Consider the following 19,389-nt stretch of genomic DNA (forward strand, 5'->3'; position numbering starts at 1 on the left):
GGGTCTGAGGGCGGAGGTGTGGGATGTGGATGAGATGCTTTGGAGGGCATCTTTAACCACGTGGGACGGGAAATTGCGGTCTCTAAAGAAGGTGGCCATCTGGTGTGTTCTGTGGTGGAACTGCTCCACCTGGGAGCAGATACGGCGGAGGCAGAGGAATTGGGAATACGGGATGGCATTTTTGCAAGAGGTAGGGTGGGAAGAGGTGTAATCCAGGTAGCTGTGGGAGTCGGTGGGTTTGTAAAAAATGTCAGTGTCAAGTCGGTCGTCATTAATGGAGATGGAGAGATCCAAGAAGGGGAGGGAGGTGTCAGAGATGGTCCAGGTAAATTTAAAGCAGCCCAGTTGATTAGCACCACCCCCACAAGCACCCACTCCCTTCACCACCAACACTCAGTAGTAGTAGTAGTGTGTATTATCTACAAGATGCACTGCAGAAATTTACCAAAGATCCTTAGACAGCACCTTCAAAACCTAGGACCACTTCCATCTAGAAAGATGAGGGCAGTAATATATGGGGGCATGACCACTTGCAAGTTCCTCACCAAGCCATTCACCATACTTGGAAATAACTGCTGTTCTTTCAGTGTCTCTGGGCCAAAATCCTGGAATTCTTTCCCTAAGGGTATTGTGGGTCTAGCTACAGCAGATGGACTGCAAGGGTTCAAGAAGGCAGCTGACCATCACTTTCTCAAGGGCAACTAGAGAAGGGCAATAAATGCTGGCCAGTTTGCAAAGCCCATGTCTCACAAGCAAATTTAAAAAACACTTATCAACAACCTGTGATTCAAACAGGTTCTACAAAGGACTGTCAGGGTTTTAGCAACAGCTTAGTTTAAGCATATGCAGCAGTGAGATGTGACAGAGGTGACAGACATGCTTTGTCACTGATAGAGTATCTTAAATTTTCATAGATTATAAGCGTAGATGGCTAGACCAATATTTGCTGCCATCTCTCGTGAAGGTGGTGGTGAGCTGCCTTAGTGAGCTGTTGTAGTCTGTCTGGTGGCGGTATACCTACAGTGCTAGAAGGATGGGAGTTCCAGGTTTTTGACCCAGCAAAGGAACAACTATATATTTCCAAGTCAGGTTGATGTGTGGCTTGAGAAAAACTTGTAGATGGTGGCACTCCCAAGGATTTGTTTACCTTGTCCTTCTACATGGTTGGGTCACATGTTTAGAAAGTGCTGTTAAGGGATCTGACCTCAAATTTGGCTCAATTAGAGCATTATGAACAGTTGCAACAGTGGTCAAAGAAGGTGATGGAATCAATATTGAGTCCATTAAATTTACTTTTTGTTGGGGAGGGTCTGGGGGCACATGCATAGATGATGGCTTTAGTCTTTCAAGTGTTTAACTGAAGGGAATTGTGGTCTTCTACACTTGTAACTCATAAGACCATAAGACATAGGAGTGGAATTAAGGCCATTCGGCCCATCGAGTCCACTCCGCCATTCAATCATGGCTGATGGGCATTTCAACTCCACTTACCAGCATTCTCCCCGTAGCCCTTAATTCCTTGTGACATCAAGAATTTATCAATCTCTGCCTTGAAGACATTTAGCGTCCCGGCTTCCACTGCACTCCGCAGCAATGAATTCCACAGGCCCACCACTCTCTGGCTGAAGAAATGTCTCCTCATTTCTGTTCTGAATTTACCCCCTCTAATTCTAAGGCTGTGTCCACGGGTCCTAGTCTCCTCGCCTAACGGAAACAATTTCTTAGCGTCCACCCTTTCCAAGCCATGTATTATCTTGTAAGTTTCTATTAGATCTCCCCTTATCCTTCTAAACTCCAATGAATACAATCCCAGGATCCTTAGCCGTTCCTCATATGTTAGACCTACCATTCCAGGGATCATCCGTGTGAATCTCCGCTGGACACGCTCCAGTGCCAGTATGTCCCTCCTGAGGTGTGGGGCCCAAACCTGGACACAGTACTCCAAATGGGGCCTAACCAGAGCTTTATAAAGGCTCAGTAGCACATCGCTGCTTTTATATTCCCACCCTCTTGAGATAAATGACAACATTGCATTCGCTTTCTTAATCATGGATTCAACCTGCATGTTTACCTTTAGAGAATCTTCGACAAGCACTCCCAGATCCCTTTGTACTTTGGCTTTATGAATTTTCTCACCATTTAGAAAGTAGTCCATGCTTGTATTCTTTTTTCCAAAGTGCAAGACCTCACATTTGCTCATGAACTTCATCAGCCATTTCCTGGACCACTCTCCCAAACTGTCTAGATCCTTCTGCAGCCTCCCCATTTCCTCAGTACCTGCCTGTCCACCTAACTTCGTATCGTTGGCAAACTTCGCTAGAATGCCCCCAGTCCCTTCATCCAGATCATTAATATATAATGTGAACAGCTGCGGCCCCAACACTGAACCCTGTGGGACACCGCTTGTCACCGGCTGCCATTCCGAAAAAGAACCTTTTATCCCAACTCTCTGCCTTCTGTCAGACAGCCAATCCTCAATCAATGCCAGTAGCTCACCTCGAACACCATATGCCCTCACCTTACTCAGCAGCCTCCCGTGTGGCACCTTATCAAAGGCCTTTTGGAAGTCTAGATAGACCACATCCACTGGGTTTCCCTGGTCTAATTCAAACATACAGCCTAACCATGGATAATGATAGGGTTGTTAGGCATACAAAAAGTTGGAGAAAACTTTTGCCCACATATATGTGGAAGCCTTCATTGTATTTTCAAATCATATTGCTGGCAAATGGATGAGGTAGAAGGAAGGGCCAAAGATAACTTTTTGGGAGATGAAGTCATTCCTGAACATATTCCGGATGCAATGAGATAAATAAGAGTGGAACTAAGTGAGGGCAGTCTTACTGAGCTGGATAATGGAAGACAACATAGATTCCCGATGAAGGGCTTATGCCCGAAACGTCGACTGTCCTGCTCTTCAGATGCTGCCTGACCTGCTGTACTTTTCCAGCACCACACTTTTCGACTCCAACACATTAAATGAGTTTTGCAAGGGTCCAATTGTATTTAATATGGTCTTGTCAGATTTGATTGAGGGCTGAGCCAGTTGTACCAAGGAATGCTCTGAAGTCTGAATGCTTTAAATGAAGAAATGGAAATAGGATCCATAGCAAAGGGAACAACCAGGGTGTAAGAGAGTAAGGATTTTGCTGGACAGAAGTGGAGGTGAGTGAGGTGTCTAACAGTTTGACAGCTGCAAGTTTGAGAGGAAACAGAGGACAAGGGATTTGGCAGCTCAGTATTTGAATATGGGTCAAAGTTTGGATGGAGCTTGTGTGTGGTACAGGAAAGACCAATAAGGGGAATTTTGGTTTGCAAATGAAGAAAGCCATAAAACCAGGTGGAAACATGCTGCTAGCATAATTCACCTGTCAGTGATTCTCGGTGTTCTATTTAAACATTAAGCTTACCGTAATTACTTTAAGATATTTCTAAATCCTCAATAATTGTATAATTTTCCTTCAGTTCCTGTCATGTTAGCTTCTTTGTATTTTATTTACATGGCTGTTAAAAATTTTAACTGTAGCCAATAAATACAACTTGAAACAGTATATTCATTCTGTGGTGCACATTGTTCAAACTTAAATGTGGATTCCCACCAGTGAATGCTTCATTGAAATATTGATTGTTTTGATTATCAGAAATGTTATGCTTCCTAAGCACTATATTAATATCTTTGAGAAGCTAAATTTCCATATGGAAATTAGACAGTGAATGAGTATATGTGGTAAATAGCTAAACCTTGTCTGTGAGCCTGTTTGAATTCTGGCCTCAGCTGACATTTAATCTTTGGAATCCTTAAGGAGTGACATTACTTGTCTTCAGCCAAGCTGTCAAGTGGACAACAGCATGAGAGCATTCCTGCCTGTAGAGAGAAAGATTCACTACAGGAAACATGTTGTGCTCAGGTTAGGTGATGTGTTAATTACATTGATCATGGAAAGGTCCTCGGCTTCATAGTCACATTGTTTTTCTCCAAAGGAGGTGAACTCAAACCTGAATGTAGCAGAATAAGTGTCTATGTTTATGGCACAAAGGCTGGAGAGAGGAGCTGGTTCTGTGTTTGGGCTCAAAATCTACCTCCACTGGGAAATTGATCAAAGTTCAGATTTCCCAGAGGTCAGCACTTAATTGGTATGGAGATGGGCTTCTTGTTCACTTACAGCTAATGAGGGCCGGGAGAGCAGTGGGTCAGATGAAGTGTGAATCTCACTTCGACTCTCCATAGCAGCCACTTCTTATACTTCTAGTTGTACTGAGGGGAAGATCTGCACTTTGTCTGAACAATTTCACAGCAATAGAAGAGAATGAGATGCCACAAAGAAGCCAGAAGTCTGGAAGTCAGCAAGGCAGACCGTTACTTATTTCTTAATTGTATCAAAACAGACAATGCTGGAAGTACTCAGCAGGTCTGGTAGCATGTGTGGAATGAGAAACAGTTAACATATTGAGTCTAATATGACTCTTTTTTGGAAGTGAAGATGGTTGGCCTCAGACACTACTTTGAGGAACTTGTGCAACAATGTCCTTAGACTGAGATGACCAACAACCATCTTCGTTTGTGCTAAATATGATTCCATCCAGCAATTCCCCCACTTCCACTGACTCCAATTTTTCTAGGGCACCTTGATGCTACACTTGGTCAAATGTGGCCTTGATGTCAAGGGCAGTCCTTCTCACCTCACCTCTGGAATTAACCTCTTCTGTCCACGTTTGGACAAAGGCTGCAATGAAGTCAGGAAGTGAGTGATAAAACCCAACTATGTGAGAGGTTATTCCTTTGCAAGTACTCTGCGATAGCACTTTGGATGACCCCCTCCATAACTTTATTGATGATCAAAAGTAAACTAATAGGGAATGATTTGGCTGGGTTGGATTTGTCTTACTGTTTGCGAACAGAACATGCCTGGGAAATTTTCTGTATTGTTGGCTAGATGCTTATAGCTGTACTGGAATAGTTTGGCGAGGGACACAGCTGGTTTGGCAGCACTATGTTTTCAGGGCCCCTAGCCTTGGTAGAATGCTGTGCCTTCAGCCGTTTCTTGACATCACAGAGTGAATCCAGTTGGCTGAAAATTCACTCCCGTAATTTTGGGAACCTCAGGAAATTAAGATCAATCATTCACTCAGCACATCTGGTTGAATATGGATGCAAATGCTTCAACTGTGTCGAAAAAATCAGATGTGTACAGCATTTTTAATTGGTAAGAGGTTGTAAAGTGTCAATGTACAAAGGGACTTGTGTGTCCTCATCAATATGTTACAGAAGGTTAATATATAAATACAAAAAACTAATTGGAAGGCTAATAAAATGTTAGCCTTTACTGCAAGAGAATTGGAGTACAGGAGGAGTGAATTGATTTCAATTGTATAAGAGCTTGGTTAGACCATACCTGGAGTGCTGAATGCAGTTTTGGTCTCCATATCTCATGAAAGGCACTGTCATAAAGGGAGTGCAACAAAGGTTCACTAGATATTCCTGGGATGGCTGGACTATCCTCTGAAGAGAGATTTAGTAAACAGGGCCTGAATTGTCTTGAATTTAAAAGAATGAGCAGTGATCTCATTGATATCTATAAGATCCTTAACGGGATAGACAGGGTAGATGCAGCTAAGATGGGGCTAGTAAAAGGCATTGAAGTGTTCGATCAGCCATATTGAAAAGTATGGCAGGTTCAATGGGCCAAATGACCTACTCCTATTCCAATAGGTGAATGCAATTCTTCTGTTGCTGATGGCCCATAGCCACTCATTAATGCCCAGTTTTGAGTTTCTAGACATTAGCAGTCTGTCCCATTTAGCACAGTGGTAGTACCACACAACAAGATTGAGGAAGTTGTCAATGTGACTGTATAGTGGTCATGCCTACTGATACTGATACATGCTCTCCATTAGACTAGGTTGAAATTCCAGATTTTATTGAGTTCAAATTTCACCAGTTGCCCTGGTGGGATTCAAACCAATGTTATGAGCACACTAAAGCACGGGGCTCTGGTTTACTAGCCAATGTCATTACCACTACACTACCATCTTCCTCACTGATACCAATCTGAATCTAGTGTTGGAGATTGCGAAGTGAAAAGGAGCAACAGGAGGACGCAGCTTTCCATGCAGAGAACACATCTCTGTTCAATGCCATCTCCTTTGCTTGTTTTTCCTCCTCCTCTCTTGCCTCCTGCTCCTTCCCTGATGAACTGTTTCTTGGTAGGTTCTCAATGTCATCAACTTCTACACCTCTCTGGAGAGTCACAAAATAGAGAGCACACTATAACACCACAATGGTGACAGTCCTTGCTGAATGATATTGGAGGATACATCCAATTCAGGCACCAGAATTACATAATCAGAATCCTAATGGCCTGCTTGATTGTTGTCTTAGGGATGGCATGCCTGTTGTCAATCCCTGTTTCCTTTCTCATGCCCTGCTAATATCCAGGCTTTCACTTTTCCCGGTGAGAATGTTGCACCTCATCACCACTGGCCCCAGAAGTTGACAGTTATGCTGCACTGCTAACTGCAGGCTGCCTTTTAGATAGGAGGCCATCCTATTGTAATTGAGGGCCTTGTCTCCTGCTCAATTGCTCCCATGACAACTGTAAGGGTGATGATCCCATTTGATGCCCAAACACCATGTCCATGTCCATGCTACCTGCACATGACCAAACACACCTGGTCTCAAAGAGCTGAGTCTCCTTTGCCTCATTGACCGTCCTATGGGACAGGAGTGTTGCACTGAGGCAGCCTTGCGACCCTCTCCACTGTGTACCCACTTCTTATCAGTTGATCAGAAACTGTCCGCTTCTGAAGCCTGTACCATCCTTTAAAATAGTGTTCTGAGGAAGGGTCACCGCATCCGAAACGTTAACTCCTACTTCTCTTCACAGATGCCACCAGACCTGCAACTTCTGTTTTTGTTTCAATTACTGCACCCTCCCTATCCAACAGGCCATTTATGACCTTTTCAACTGCTTTAATTGGCCTCAGTTGGACAGAGGCAAATGCTTCCTGTCCCACCACGCTGTTCTGCTGACCATTGCTGGCACCTGGATTGGTGATTGATCCAACCTGGGTATTTTCTGCCCACATCCTCTTGCACTCTGTTCCCATTTTAGAGTTCAGTGTCCTGAAAACCCAGTCCAGGGAAACAAAAAGCAAAATTCAAATAATCAAATGCAATGCATGCCTTTTTCGAACTTTGTTTTCAACCATCAGGGGTATATGTGGTTCTCTCAATCCTTCTTCAGCCTTCTTATGAAATGTATTATTCTCTTAAGTGATACAATACTACAGGGTTGCAATTAACGAATGGAAGTTAATCAACCTAGACCTTCAGGGAAAAGTGCATTATCTCCTGTTGCCTTTCTCTTCTGTCAAAAAGGAACTTTCCAGGTAGAGAATCATGATTATGAACCTTATGATTATGAATACTTGACCAAGAGTAAAGGGACATGGAAATTCACAGGAAGCATGAAATGAGAAAATGCCATTAAGTCCAAGTATTATCAACTCTGTCATCTTGCCAAAGTTCAGTGTGAATGCTACTAATAAAGAGTCAATTTTAAGAAACATACACTAATTGCTAAATATTGTATCTCATTTTTCGTATGCAGCAAGCATTCATTGTCAGTTTTATTTTCCAGTGTTTGTAACAACAGAGGAGATTTCTTGTTTCTTATCTCTTTAGACTCAACACTTCAATACATAAAAGGATATGCTGATGAAAAGCCTAAAGATGGAATTTACTCCAAAGGCCTCCAGTGTGTGACCATTCTGATTGGTGTATATAACCGAAGTTCTGGGCTCCCCATAATGGGGGTCATCAACCAGCCCTTTGTAACCCGTGATCCAGATAGTTTCAGGTAAAAAAAACACAGTAGATGGAATGTACAATTATGTGTAACAGCCTGGTATTAGCATTCTAGCATTCTAAACTAGTGGTAAAGTGTAGTGTAGCGTAAAGCTTTTAAAATCCTACTATTAAATGATGACAGAAAACATGAACAAACAAGTTTCTTCTTGTTTTCTGATTAATCAGAGACTCTATGTTATTTTAAATTAATCTCAGTAGAAAACTGACATGAATAGATTGACTGCCATTAACATTAAATTAGGAGAGGATCTCTTGCCTGCTGAGGCCCGTTCAGACCTGAAGCTTGAAGCACAAGATATTTAACTTTGCTCTTCACCACTAAAACAATTTTGATCACATCGATCATCACCCTGTTTTCCTTGCTCTAGTTAAGTTGGGGATCATTTCAGAGAGGACGTTTTGGGAGAAATTTGATGAGTAGTAATAATGATGAGTGGTCCAGCCAAAGTAGTTGAGATGGCATGGTGGCTCAGTGGTTAGCACTGCTGCCTCACAGCACTAGAGTCCCAGGTTCAATTCAGCCTTGGGCGACTGTCTGTGTGGAGTTTGTACATTCTCCCTGTGTCTGTATGGGTTTTCTCTGGTTTCCTCCCACAGTCTAAAGATGTGCAGGTCAGGTAAATTGGCCAGGCTAAATTGCCCATAGTGTTAGGTGCAATAGTCAGAGGGAAATGGGTCTGGGTGGGTTACTCTTCAGAGGGTTGGTGTAGACATTTTGGGCCAAAGGGCCTGTTTCCACAATGTAGGGAATCTAATCTAGTTGGGGAGAAGCTGTTCATGTTCTTAAAAGGAACAAGAACGAGAGAGCATAGATTTAAAGTGATGTGCAAAACAAGCAAGGGTAACGTGAAAAAGGTTTTCACACGGCAAGTAGTTCGGGTTTAGAATGTACTGCCTGGAGATGTGATGGAGGCAGGTTCAGTTGAGGTATTCAAGAGGGCATTGAATGATTATTTAGAAAGAAGTAGTGTGCAAGAAGGGGTAAAAGGCAGGAGATTTGCATGAGCAAAATGTGGCGAACAGCCTCCTTCTGCTCTGTAACAATGATATGATACTGTGAAAGGAAAACTCCATTGTTCGCTAAGAGCTCCTCTGGCCCCCTTGTTTCACCTTCTTTGCTCGTACTTCCAAAACCAACCAAGCATGAGGAGATACGTTGTATCACAAAGGTTGAGACCATCAATTCTCAGCCATAACCAGCATCTGCTTTATCCCGATAAAACCCTCCAATTCCTTGCTCACACTAATCTTCTTCCTCTACCATACCAATACTTTTCTGCCATCTTTGCCTCTACTTGTCTAAGTCCTTCTCTTTGATGAAACTCAAATCCTGCCGCAATAATTCATTCCATAACCAACTTTTGACCTTTCAATTAGCTGAATGTTAAATTATGTCCTTTTGCCCTGTTCTCTTTCTCAAAGTCACCATTATGAATTAACTTCTCAAAAGTGTGCCTTCTTACTCCAATGTTCTACGACATCCAGAGCACCATCAAAAAATAACTTCTCTTCCTACCCACGCAAAGTCGCCCCCAATGTTCCACAATGATACAATTCTTCCTTGCTCCTTTTCCATATTTATATGCTGACCTCTGTTTGCCAGAGTTCCTGTGCAAACTGATAGAACCCAGATTATATTCTTGCGAATTTTTCCAATTTCATGACCTCACTGGGCAGCCTGAATGGCACAAAGTCATGGAATTTCCCTAAATTTAAGAAATGGAAAACTAATCAATTTCTTGGATGCTTTTTTCGCCAACAGCCCCACCTCCATGCTCCATAAACTCAAGGGAACATAGAAACTAGGAGCAGGAGTAGGCCATTTGGCTCTTCGGGCCTGCTCCATCATTCAATATGATTGTGGCTGATCCCTTATCTTAATTCCATAATCCTGATTTTTCCTCATACCCCTTAATGTCTTTAAAATCTGAATATGTATTGATCTCTTTCTTGAATATATTCAGTGACTTGACCTCCACAGCATTCTGTGATGGAGAATTCCACAGGTTCATAGCCTTTTGAGTGAAGAAGATTTTCCTCATCTCAGTCCTAAATGGTCTTCCCCGTATCCTGAGACTGTATCCCTTGGTTTGAGACATCCTAACCAGCAAAATCATCCATTTTCCTTCCTGATTACTTGCTCCACCTGCCTGCCTACTTTCATTGACTGGTGCACAAGAACGCCCATATCCTTTTGTACACCCATATTTCCCAGTATATCACCATTTAAGTTATGCTTCTCATTTCTGTTTCTCATCCTAAAGTGTGTAACATCACATTTAGCCACACGTTACTGCATCTGCCATGTTTATTGCCCATTCAATCAACTTACTTAAATCACCTTGAAGCATCTTTGCATCCTTCTCATCTCTTACAGTTCCACCCAGCTTTATGTTGTCAAAAAGCCTGGAAATATTACATTTGGTTCCTTCATCCAGGTCATTTACATACATCGTGAAAGCTGAGTCCAACCACTGATCCTTACTGTATCCCACTAGTCACTATTTGCCACTTGGAAAAATGACCGATTTATTCTGACTTTCTCTTTCCTGCCTGTCAACCAATTCTCTATCCATGCCAGTCTATTATCCCCAATCCCATGTGCACAGCCACCAACCTCTTATGAAGGACCTTATCAAAAGTCTTTTGAAAATCCAAATACTCTACATCCACTGGTTCTTCCTTATCTATTCTACTAGTTACATCCTCATAAAACCTCCAGTAGATTTGTTATGCATGATTTGTCTTTCATAAACCAAAACTAGCTTTTCCAATCCTGTCAATGATTTCCAAATGTTATCACATTTTTTTAATAGACTCTAGCATTTACCCACTACTGACGTTAGGCTAACTGGTCTGTAATTCTCTGTCTCTGCTCTCACTTCTTAAATAGTTGGATTACATCTGCCACCTTCCAATCTGTAGAAATTGTTCTGGAGTCTATACAAGTTTGGACAATGATCACCAATGTATCCTAATATTTCAAGGGCCACTTCCTTTGGTGCTTTGGGATTTAGGTTATCAGGCACTGGTGCTTTGTCAGCCTTTAACTCCCATTAATTTCCCCAGCACCATTTTTTTACTAAAACTGATTTCTTTCAGGTAGCCATAAGATGGGGAATTATACACGGTTAGCTTAAGGTGGGGAAGGTGCTTGAGTCTATTATCAAGGAAGAAATTGTCCCTTCAGGCAGATGCAGCATAGGTTCATGAAGAGCAGGTCATGCTTAACAAATCTTTTGGAATTTTACGAAGACATTTCGAGCACGGTGGACAACAGGGACCCAGTGGATGTGGTGTACCTAGATTTCCAAAAGCCTTTCAACAGGGTGCTGCACTAGAAGCTGCTGCACAAGATAAGGATGCATGGCATTACGGGGAAAGTATTAGCATGGTTAGAGAATTGGTTGACTAACAGGAAGCAAAGAGTGGGGATAAATGAGTGCTATTCTGGCTGGCAATCAGTGGCTAGTCATGTGCCTCAGGGATTGGTGTTTCTGGGCAGCACGGTAGCACAGTGGTTAGCACTGCTACCTCACAGCACCAGAGACCTGGGTTCAACTCCCGCCTCAGGCAACTGTCTGTGTGGAGTTTGCACATTCTCCCTGTGTCTGTGTGGGTTTCCTCCGGGTGCTCCAGTTTTATCCCACAGTCCAAAAATGTGCAGGTTAGGTGAATTGGCCATGCTGAATTGCCCGTAGTGTTCGGTGTAGGGGAATGGGTCTGGGTGGGTTGCTCTTCGAAGAGTCGTTGTGGACTTGTTGGGCCGAAGGGCCTGTTTCCACACTGTAAGTAATCTAAAAAAAAACGCAATTATACACAATTTATATCGATAATTTGGAGTTTGGGACCCTGTGTAGGGTGTCAAAGTTTGCAGATGACACTAAGGTAGGTGGCAGAGCAAAATGTGCAGAGGACTGTGAAACTTTGCAGAGGAACATTGGTACATTTATTGAGTGGGCAAAGATCTGGGAGATGAAATACAATGTTAGTAAATGTGAAGTCATACATTTTGGTAGGAAAAACAATAGAAAGAAGTATTACTTGAATGGTAAAAAGTTGCAGCATGCTGCTATGCAGAGGGACTTGGGTGTCCTTGTGCATGAATCACAGAAGGTTGGTGTGCAGGTCCCACAAGTAATTAAGAAGGCAAATGGAATTTTGTCCTTCATTGCTAAAGGGGTTGAGTTTAAATGCAGAAGGTAGTATTGCAGGTGTACAAGGTACTGGTGAGGCCACACCTGGAGTACTGTGTGAAGATTTAGTCTCCTTACTTGAGAAAGGACGTATTGGCACTGGAGGGGGTGCAGAAGTGGTTCACTACATTAATTCTGGAGTTGAGGGGATTGGCTTATGAGGAGACACTGAGTAGATTGGGATTATATTCATTGGAATTCAGGAGAATGAGGGAGGATCTTATAGAAACATATAAAATAATGAAGGAAATAGATAGGGTAGAAGTGGAGAGGATATTTCCACTGGCAGGTGAAGCTAGGACAAAAGGGCATAGCTTCAAGATTAGAGGGAGCAGATTTAGGACTGAATTGAGAAGGAATTTCTTCACTCGGAGGGATGTTCTTCTATGGAATTCCTTGCCCAGGGAAGCAGTTGAAGCCACTTCAGTAAATGATTTTAAAGCAAAGGTACATACTTTTTTGAATAATAAAGGAATTATTATATGGTGAGAGCACAGGTAAGTGGATCTGAGTCCACAAAAAGATCAGCCATCATCATCTTGATTGGCAGAGCAGGCTCGAAGTGCCAGACGGCCTATTCCTGCACCTAGTTCTTATGTTCTCATCTTCTTTCAAGTCCACTCTCCCACTAGACCCTTTGTTCCTCAACTCCTAACTTGTCCACAATCCCATTTTATCTGTTTGCACTAAGTTATATTCTCCCACTACTTCCCACCTCATCATCACTAAACCTGTTAAATTTTAAGATTCTTATCCTTATCCACATATTATTCCCACCTCGTTCTATTCTGATGCCTCTTCATCAGCTTTATATCTTCTTTTCCCCTTCCAGTACCCTGATTCTAGTCTGTATGCATCTGCTCTTCCCTTTTTAGATTAGATCACCTTAGATTAGATTCCCTACAGTGTGGAAACAGGCCCTTTGGCCCAACAAGTCCACACTGACCCTCCGAAGAGAAACCCACCCAGACCCATTTCCCTCTGACTAAAGCACCTAACACTATGGGCAATTTAGCATGGCCGATTCACCTGACCTGCACATCTTTGGACTGTGGGAGGAAACCGGAGCACCCGGAGGAAACCCACGCAGACACGGGGAGAATGTACAAACTCCTCTCCACCATTCATTGGAGAACCTTTCAGTGACTCAGCCCTATACTTTACAATGTCCTTAAATTCTTTCTTCTGTTTCCTTCTCTGTCTTTAAAGCTTCCTTATGTTAGCTTCACTTGAAATAGACAAAAAAAGTTAAAAATAGGCAAATGGAGACATTTTGCAATATTCAGAAGCTGTGTGGCAGAGAGAATGAAATTAAATTTTCACAAGGAGTATCGAGCACAATTGGAAATGTTTGCTGCTCGAGAGAAGTATGTGACAGGCATAAATCCAAAATTCAACACGTAATGCCAACCTGTTTTGCGAAACCGAGGACTGTAGATGGAGCTCTTGTAAAATAAGTTAATTTCATCTGGTGCATAATCCAACATTATACATGAACTGAGCAGTCAAAATAACAGTGGCATCTCTATCAGGAATTGTTAAGTGCTGCAGTTTGTATTTTTAGCAAGCTAGGCATCTGACTCCATTGCTGTCCCTAAATGTTAAGCTCTATAAGAAGTGCAATTAGATGTAATCACTGCACATGCTTAGTCTACACTCCTATGTATACACCCTCTCTTTGTCCTGTGTGCACCTTACGTTACTCGTAACAGATACAAGTTTGTTTTCGAACCCAGTGGTAAAACCAATGCTACCATTTAGTAGAGTGCTTTATTTTTCAGTAGGAAGTATAACATATTTTAAATTTTCTTGATTCCCCTCCCCCTCCCTCCAAGGAATCTAACCACTTGAGTTGAATTGTAGAGGACTGCTGTTTGGATTCTTGTCAATGCTATTGCGCAATGACAATACTATTTTAGCACATGAAATTTGTCAAATATTTAAACTCTGACTCTCCCTTTCTTCACTTCTTATTCAAAATCCAGGAAATTAATAAAATATTTATTAAATGGCAGTGGACAAATGAGACAGGAGTCAACTTTCCATTTCAGAATGACATAGAATGATTAGATAGTTCTTATCAAAGCAGAGTGAGGTTTGATGGCACGTAATGTGGTCCAGGCAGGCTCTGTTAAACCTACTAGAATATTGGAAACTGGAGCCTCTCAGGTCTGTCCACTATCAAACAAGATAATGGCTGATCTTCTACTTAAACTCCACCTTCCAGCACTAGCCTAAAAATCTCTGAATCTCTGAAATAAAAAAACAGGAAATGCTCAGTTGGTCTGGTGCCATCTGTGTGGAGAGAAACAAGAGTAAAGATTTCAGGTCTGTGACCTGAGCAGAACTAGGATTTAACTTAAGGCTTGACACGGCCTTAAAAAATGTTTTCATGGTTTGTGAATCAAAACCGCAAGGCCACAGTTCTGGAGTAAGGGGGTCTTCCATTTTGACATGAAATGTAGAGAGACATCTTCATTTGGGAAGGTTGTGAATCTCTGGAATTCTTGAGAAAGGGAACCTATGGGTGTTTGGTGGGTATGGGGTTCAGTTCAGTTCAGAGACTAATAGACTCAAGACAATGCAGATGTTGGAAATCTGAAATGTAAACAGAAACTGCTGGAAATACTTGGCAGCTCAGACCACATCTAGAGAAACAAATAGTTTTGGTTTTCCTCGCTCCTCTTTTAAGGCCGTCCTTAAGACCCGTGTTTCTTTGTTCACATTCATTCTGATCTCCTTGATGCCGTGTATCATTTCTTACATGGCGTTTCTGTGAGGTAACCAAGAATATTGGGCCAGCTTAAAAGTGTTACATAAATGCTAGATGTTATTGTTGTAAGCAATGACACTCTACTGTACTAATGGTCAACCTTTGTTTGGCAAATATCAAATGATGCAATTTTTGTGAAATTATTTCATTAAAAGTTGTTACGAAATCAATACTGCATGTTGTCATAGTGGAAACATTGCATGTCTCATCTCTTTCCCCACATAAAAATTGACATGTCATATAGTATCGCAGAATTATTTTGGTGCAAAAGGAAACCATTTGACCCATTGTGCCTGCACCAACTCTATTATCTAGTGCCAATCTTTTCCCTGTAGCTCTGCACAACATTAGTGTCCAAATAACCATCCAATTCTCTCTTGAATACCACAATTGAACCTCCTTCTGCCACATTTCCAGGTAGTGCATTCCAGACACTAACAACTCACTGTGTGAAAAAGTCTTTTTCACACATCACCCTTGCTTCATTTGCATTGAAATACTTCTGTAAAATTAATAGTAATAATCTATGTAGTCACAAACACAAATGTAAAAAAAATTGAAAACAACTGCTTCCTCTAATAATTTTGGACTTCCAATTTTGTTAGATAAGGGTGATGAAGAATACAGAACTAAGGAGGGAAGCTGAATTAAAATACAGATCAGTCATGATCGAATTGAATGGGTGAACAGGCTCAAAAGTTATGCTTTCCTCCTATTATATACTTTTTCTACATAATTGGGTCCAAGTAACCAATCTTCATTTAATATTATTGCTTTTCTTCTCAGATGGAGAGGACAGTATTTCTGGGGGCTTTCTTATAAAGGCATCAACATATGTTCACTGCAAAATCAAGATGTAAATGCTACTTCTCAATCAACTGATGATCAGTGTGAAGATTCAAGGCGGAGTGAAGACCTGCAATCTGGCAACGATAATTTGTCAGCTGTCATTAGTACAAGTGAAAACGAAGCTATCAAGACAGCATTGTCCATGTTGCGGTTGTACTATGCAGCTGGTGCTGGCTATAAAAGCCTGTGTGCTGTGCAAGGCTTTGTCAGTGTCTATCTTTTGTCTGAGGACACCACTTTCAAATGGGACTGCTGTGCACCTCATGCTATACTGAGGTCTTTGGGAGGAGGTATGGTAGACTTTAGAGAATGCTTGAAAAGAATAAAAGCAGGTAATTTGGATGAACGTCCGGAGTTAATCTATAATACACCAGTGAATGGTGCCACTGGTGTAGACAGATGGGCCAATAAAGGGGGCTTAGTAGCCTACAGGTGTCCCAAGGATTTGGACACCATTATGAACATCGTTTCTAAAGTAAACCTCTGATCATAATTGTTTTTAAATTTTCTTCCCATTTAAAAGGGCAGCTAATAATATGATAAAATGTATTACAAATATAATACAGGTTTGGACTTCACATGTTTTGGTTAGCAATATAACAAAACCAAAGGAAGTCTCGTATTTTACGGTCAAATTCACAGAACAAACTTCAAAGGGAGAATATATAATGCTTGTTTAAATAAGAATTATGATCACTAGCATGGAGACAAAACTCGAAGATTGCAAGATGATAGATTTAATTACCTTACAGCCACTAACACTATAAATATAAATAGATATATGTTTTATCACAGCATTTCCCAAACGTCTTCCTAGTGTGACCATATTTTAATGCCTCAGATATTGTGTTACCCCAGAGTGAAAATGTATGGGCTTTGAGACTTGTTGCGGGGGAGATTTCAGCTGTTGATCAGCCGTGGGCGAAGTAAATTGAGTGTGGGCAGAGTTGATGCAAAGCCAGCCGTTCCACAAGAAATGCAACACCTACTATTTCACAAGCTTGTTCTCTTCAGCAAACCAGGCCGTGAGAGAGCAGTCCATTAACCCATGGCCACCAAGAACAAAAAAAAGCGAAGATTTAAAGGGCCGGACATTCTGAGTCCCATTGCAGGCATTACTCGTGACCTCAAAATCTTGTGTCACGACCTCACTGGGGTTACCACCCACAGTCTGCAAGGTCCTGTATCATGATTATATGAATTTGATTAAATTCAGACGCAGGCATAAATTTAACTGTGGCATGACATTTTCAGTGGCAGAAAGGGAAGTGGGCACCATTCCGTTCTCGCTTTTTCCTCTTCCCTGCACAGTTGCAACTATAATTGATAGAACTGCAAGGGTCACACTTGCGATCATACAACTGGGGAAGTTAAGTCCACTGCAGCAGCAGATGGGCTATAAAAGAGCCACCTGGACAAGCAGGGAGACAGCTCATTAGAGCCATAACTTTCCTGCCCAACTATAATTCACTTTATTTACATTGGCATCATTGTTATTTGTGGAGAATAGCTTACTCAGAGAACTATATGTACTAGCACATCTCATGGTTGGCACACATTGGTTACGGTGCAATTAGGAACATTTCATTCTTGTTGAAGAGATAATGATGTGCTTTATTGTACCCGTGTCCTGTTTTGAATTCTCCAGTTTCAGCTGGCTCTCCCTTCAATGCACTGTAAGGAATATTGCCTGAGATCACTTTCAGTAGAGGTATTTGACACGTTCTTGATGAATTCAATGCCCTATAAGATCTCTGCCAGCCAACAACTAGAGATAGACCATGTGGACAGTGTTGACATCCCCCTTTTAAGCCTCTTATTTTCTTATTTTGACTGATTGTTTCACCCACCCCACCACAACCAAAATGCCAGACCCTTCTCTTGTCCATTTCCCCCATTCCTCCAGACACTTGATTCCAGTCTCCTTCCTACCGACTCACTCTCGCCATTCCAAGTCTCCACACAAGCTCCCACTTTCTCCTTCTTCTCCCTTATGATGCAGAGTTCAACAAGTAAAATCACTGACCTCAGAATCACTGCACAAGGCTGACTCTTGTGTATAAATAAATATGAACCAGATGCTCAGAGATTTTCATGCAATGCTGAGGTTAACTTAAAGGTAATAATTGAACATAGTTTTCTGCTATTGAGTATTAATGGAACACAATTTTATTACAAGTATGAACCTGCCACAGGCTGGTATGAGGCTCAGAATGCCACAACCAAACAGCTGGCTTCTGACTTAATCCCTACACCTCAGTCCACCACCAGGAAATTGAAATTTCAGCTTCTACATAATTCAGTCACCTTACCCATCACATTTCCTGCTCTTGCAAGTTTCATGAAATTTCCCCTACTGGATGTAGAAACTTAGCAGTGTAGCAGACTAGACTATTTCACGACTTAACGTAAAATCTATATTGCCAATATTTGGGTTCCAAAGTCACACTTAGATTGGTGAGCTCATTATAGACTACATAGATGCATAAACTACATCAGTTCATTCCAAATTTTAAAAGTACAAATTAAGTAGATTAATTAAAGTTTGCAAACATCCATCCAAATTAAAAGCTGTCTGAATCAGATCCTACCTTATTTCCGGTCTGGAATATCTTGACACGTGGATTAAGGTGTTCCCCATAAATCTGTGTGTTGTGCTATAAATATGTTGTGCTTCTGACTGGAATCATATTATACTTTAATCAATTTATGCATTTCAAGTTCACTTTAATGTAAGCTCAAAATATTTAAGTTACTTGTAATGAATTTATATTGGTGTTATGGCACTCATTCAGTACCTTGGGACTTGAACCAACCCTTTCAGCCCAAAGGTAAGGACAGTACCACTGTGCCAATGGATCTCAAATATAATATAATAAAGCTTGGATTTATATGGAATCTGACCATTTTAAAATAGTTCAAGGCAACTGACCTGAAGAATTATCTTTTGAAATGCAGTCACTACTTTGTAGGCAATTACCACCTTGGGGCAGCACTCAAACTGGGAAGGTTGAAATATGCTTCCTACAGGTGAGCAGCAATTGGGAGTCAGAGGTCTGGCTGACATAGTTTTGTCCCTCTTTAGTTTTGAAATTCTGCCCAGATATAGGATTCCTATATCTGGCTTGACAGAGATTAGCCAACTCAGATCTGAGTTGAATCTGGGATCATCTTGTTCTATGTACTCAGTGCTACACAATTAAAGGAATTATTTTAATTATTATTTACACTTGTACCTCAAGATATTGAAGTAATACCTTGTGGAGATTATATAGTAGTGTTGGGACAACCTTAAGATTGAAACTTTAATCTCACTTTTGGCTTCCAAGTTATGATACAATGGTTACTATTTTATGACTTCATCTTTTTCTCTTGGAAAATAGCATTAACCTGTAGAAGGGTTTCAAGCTGATCCACCGTCCAACCACAGTCTAATTATCTATATACCAGTCATTAGATTGACCCTTTATGGCAAGACATTTTTATAAGCTCTCATAACTGATGTGATGAATGGGTTCCACCTATGTGCTTCAGGCACCAGCATTCCCCCTAGATATTAAACCAGTGTTCAGATCCAGAGTTTAGATCTCCATGTGTCAAAACTGTCTAGAAATCTCAGACTCAGAAGTGGGAACTCTAATACTAAACAAAAGGCTTACTCATATTAAATGCTGTGTATTCAGCCAATACGACTGAATCAA

General features: G+C 41.4%; 1 protein-coding gene across 1 annotated transcript in view; it reads left to right on the forward strand.

Annotated features, from left to right (window-relative positions):
• LOC122551251 (inositol polyphosphate 1-phosphatase-like) overlaps nucleotides 1-17,555 on the forward strand; it is a 74,252-nt gene extending 56,697 nt beyond the window's left edge. The window contains exons 5-6 of the mRNA XM_043692863.1: nucleotides 7,685-7,859; nucleotides 15,626-17,555. Of these exons, the coding sequence (XP_043548798.1) occupies nucleotides 7,685-7,859; nucleotides 15,626-16,175 (725 nt within the window). The 3' untranslated portion in view covers nucleotides 16,176-17,555. The remainder of the gene's footprint in view (nucleotides 1-7,684; nucleotides 7,860-15,625) is intronic.
• Nucleotides 17,556-19,389: the final 1,834 nt, after the last annotated feature.

Source organism: Chiloscyllium plagiosum, chromosome 7 (assembly GCF_004010195.1).
Source record: "Chiloscyllium plagiosum isolate BGI_BamShark_2017 chromosome 7, ASM401019v2, whole genome shotgun sequence".
Classification (NCBI taxonomy): domain Eukaryota; kingdom Metazoa; phylum Chordata; class Chondrichthyes; order Orectolobiformes; family Hemiscylliidae; genus Chiloscyllium; species Chiloscyllium plagiosum.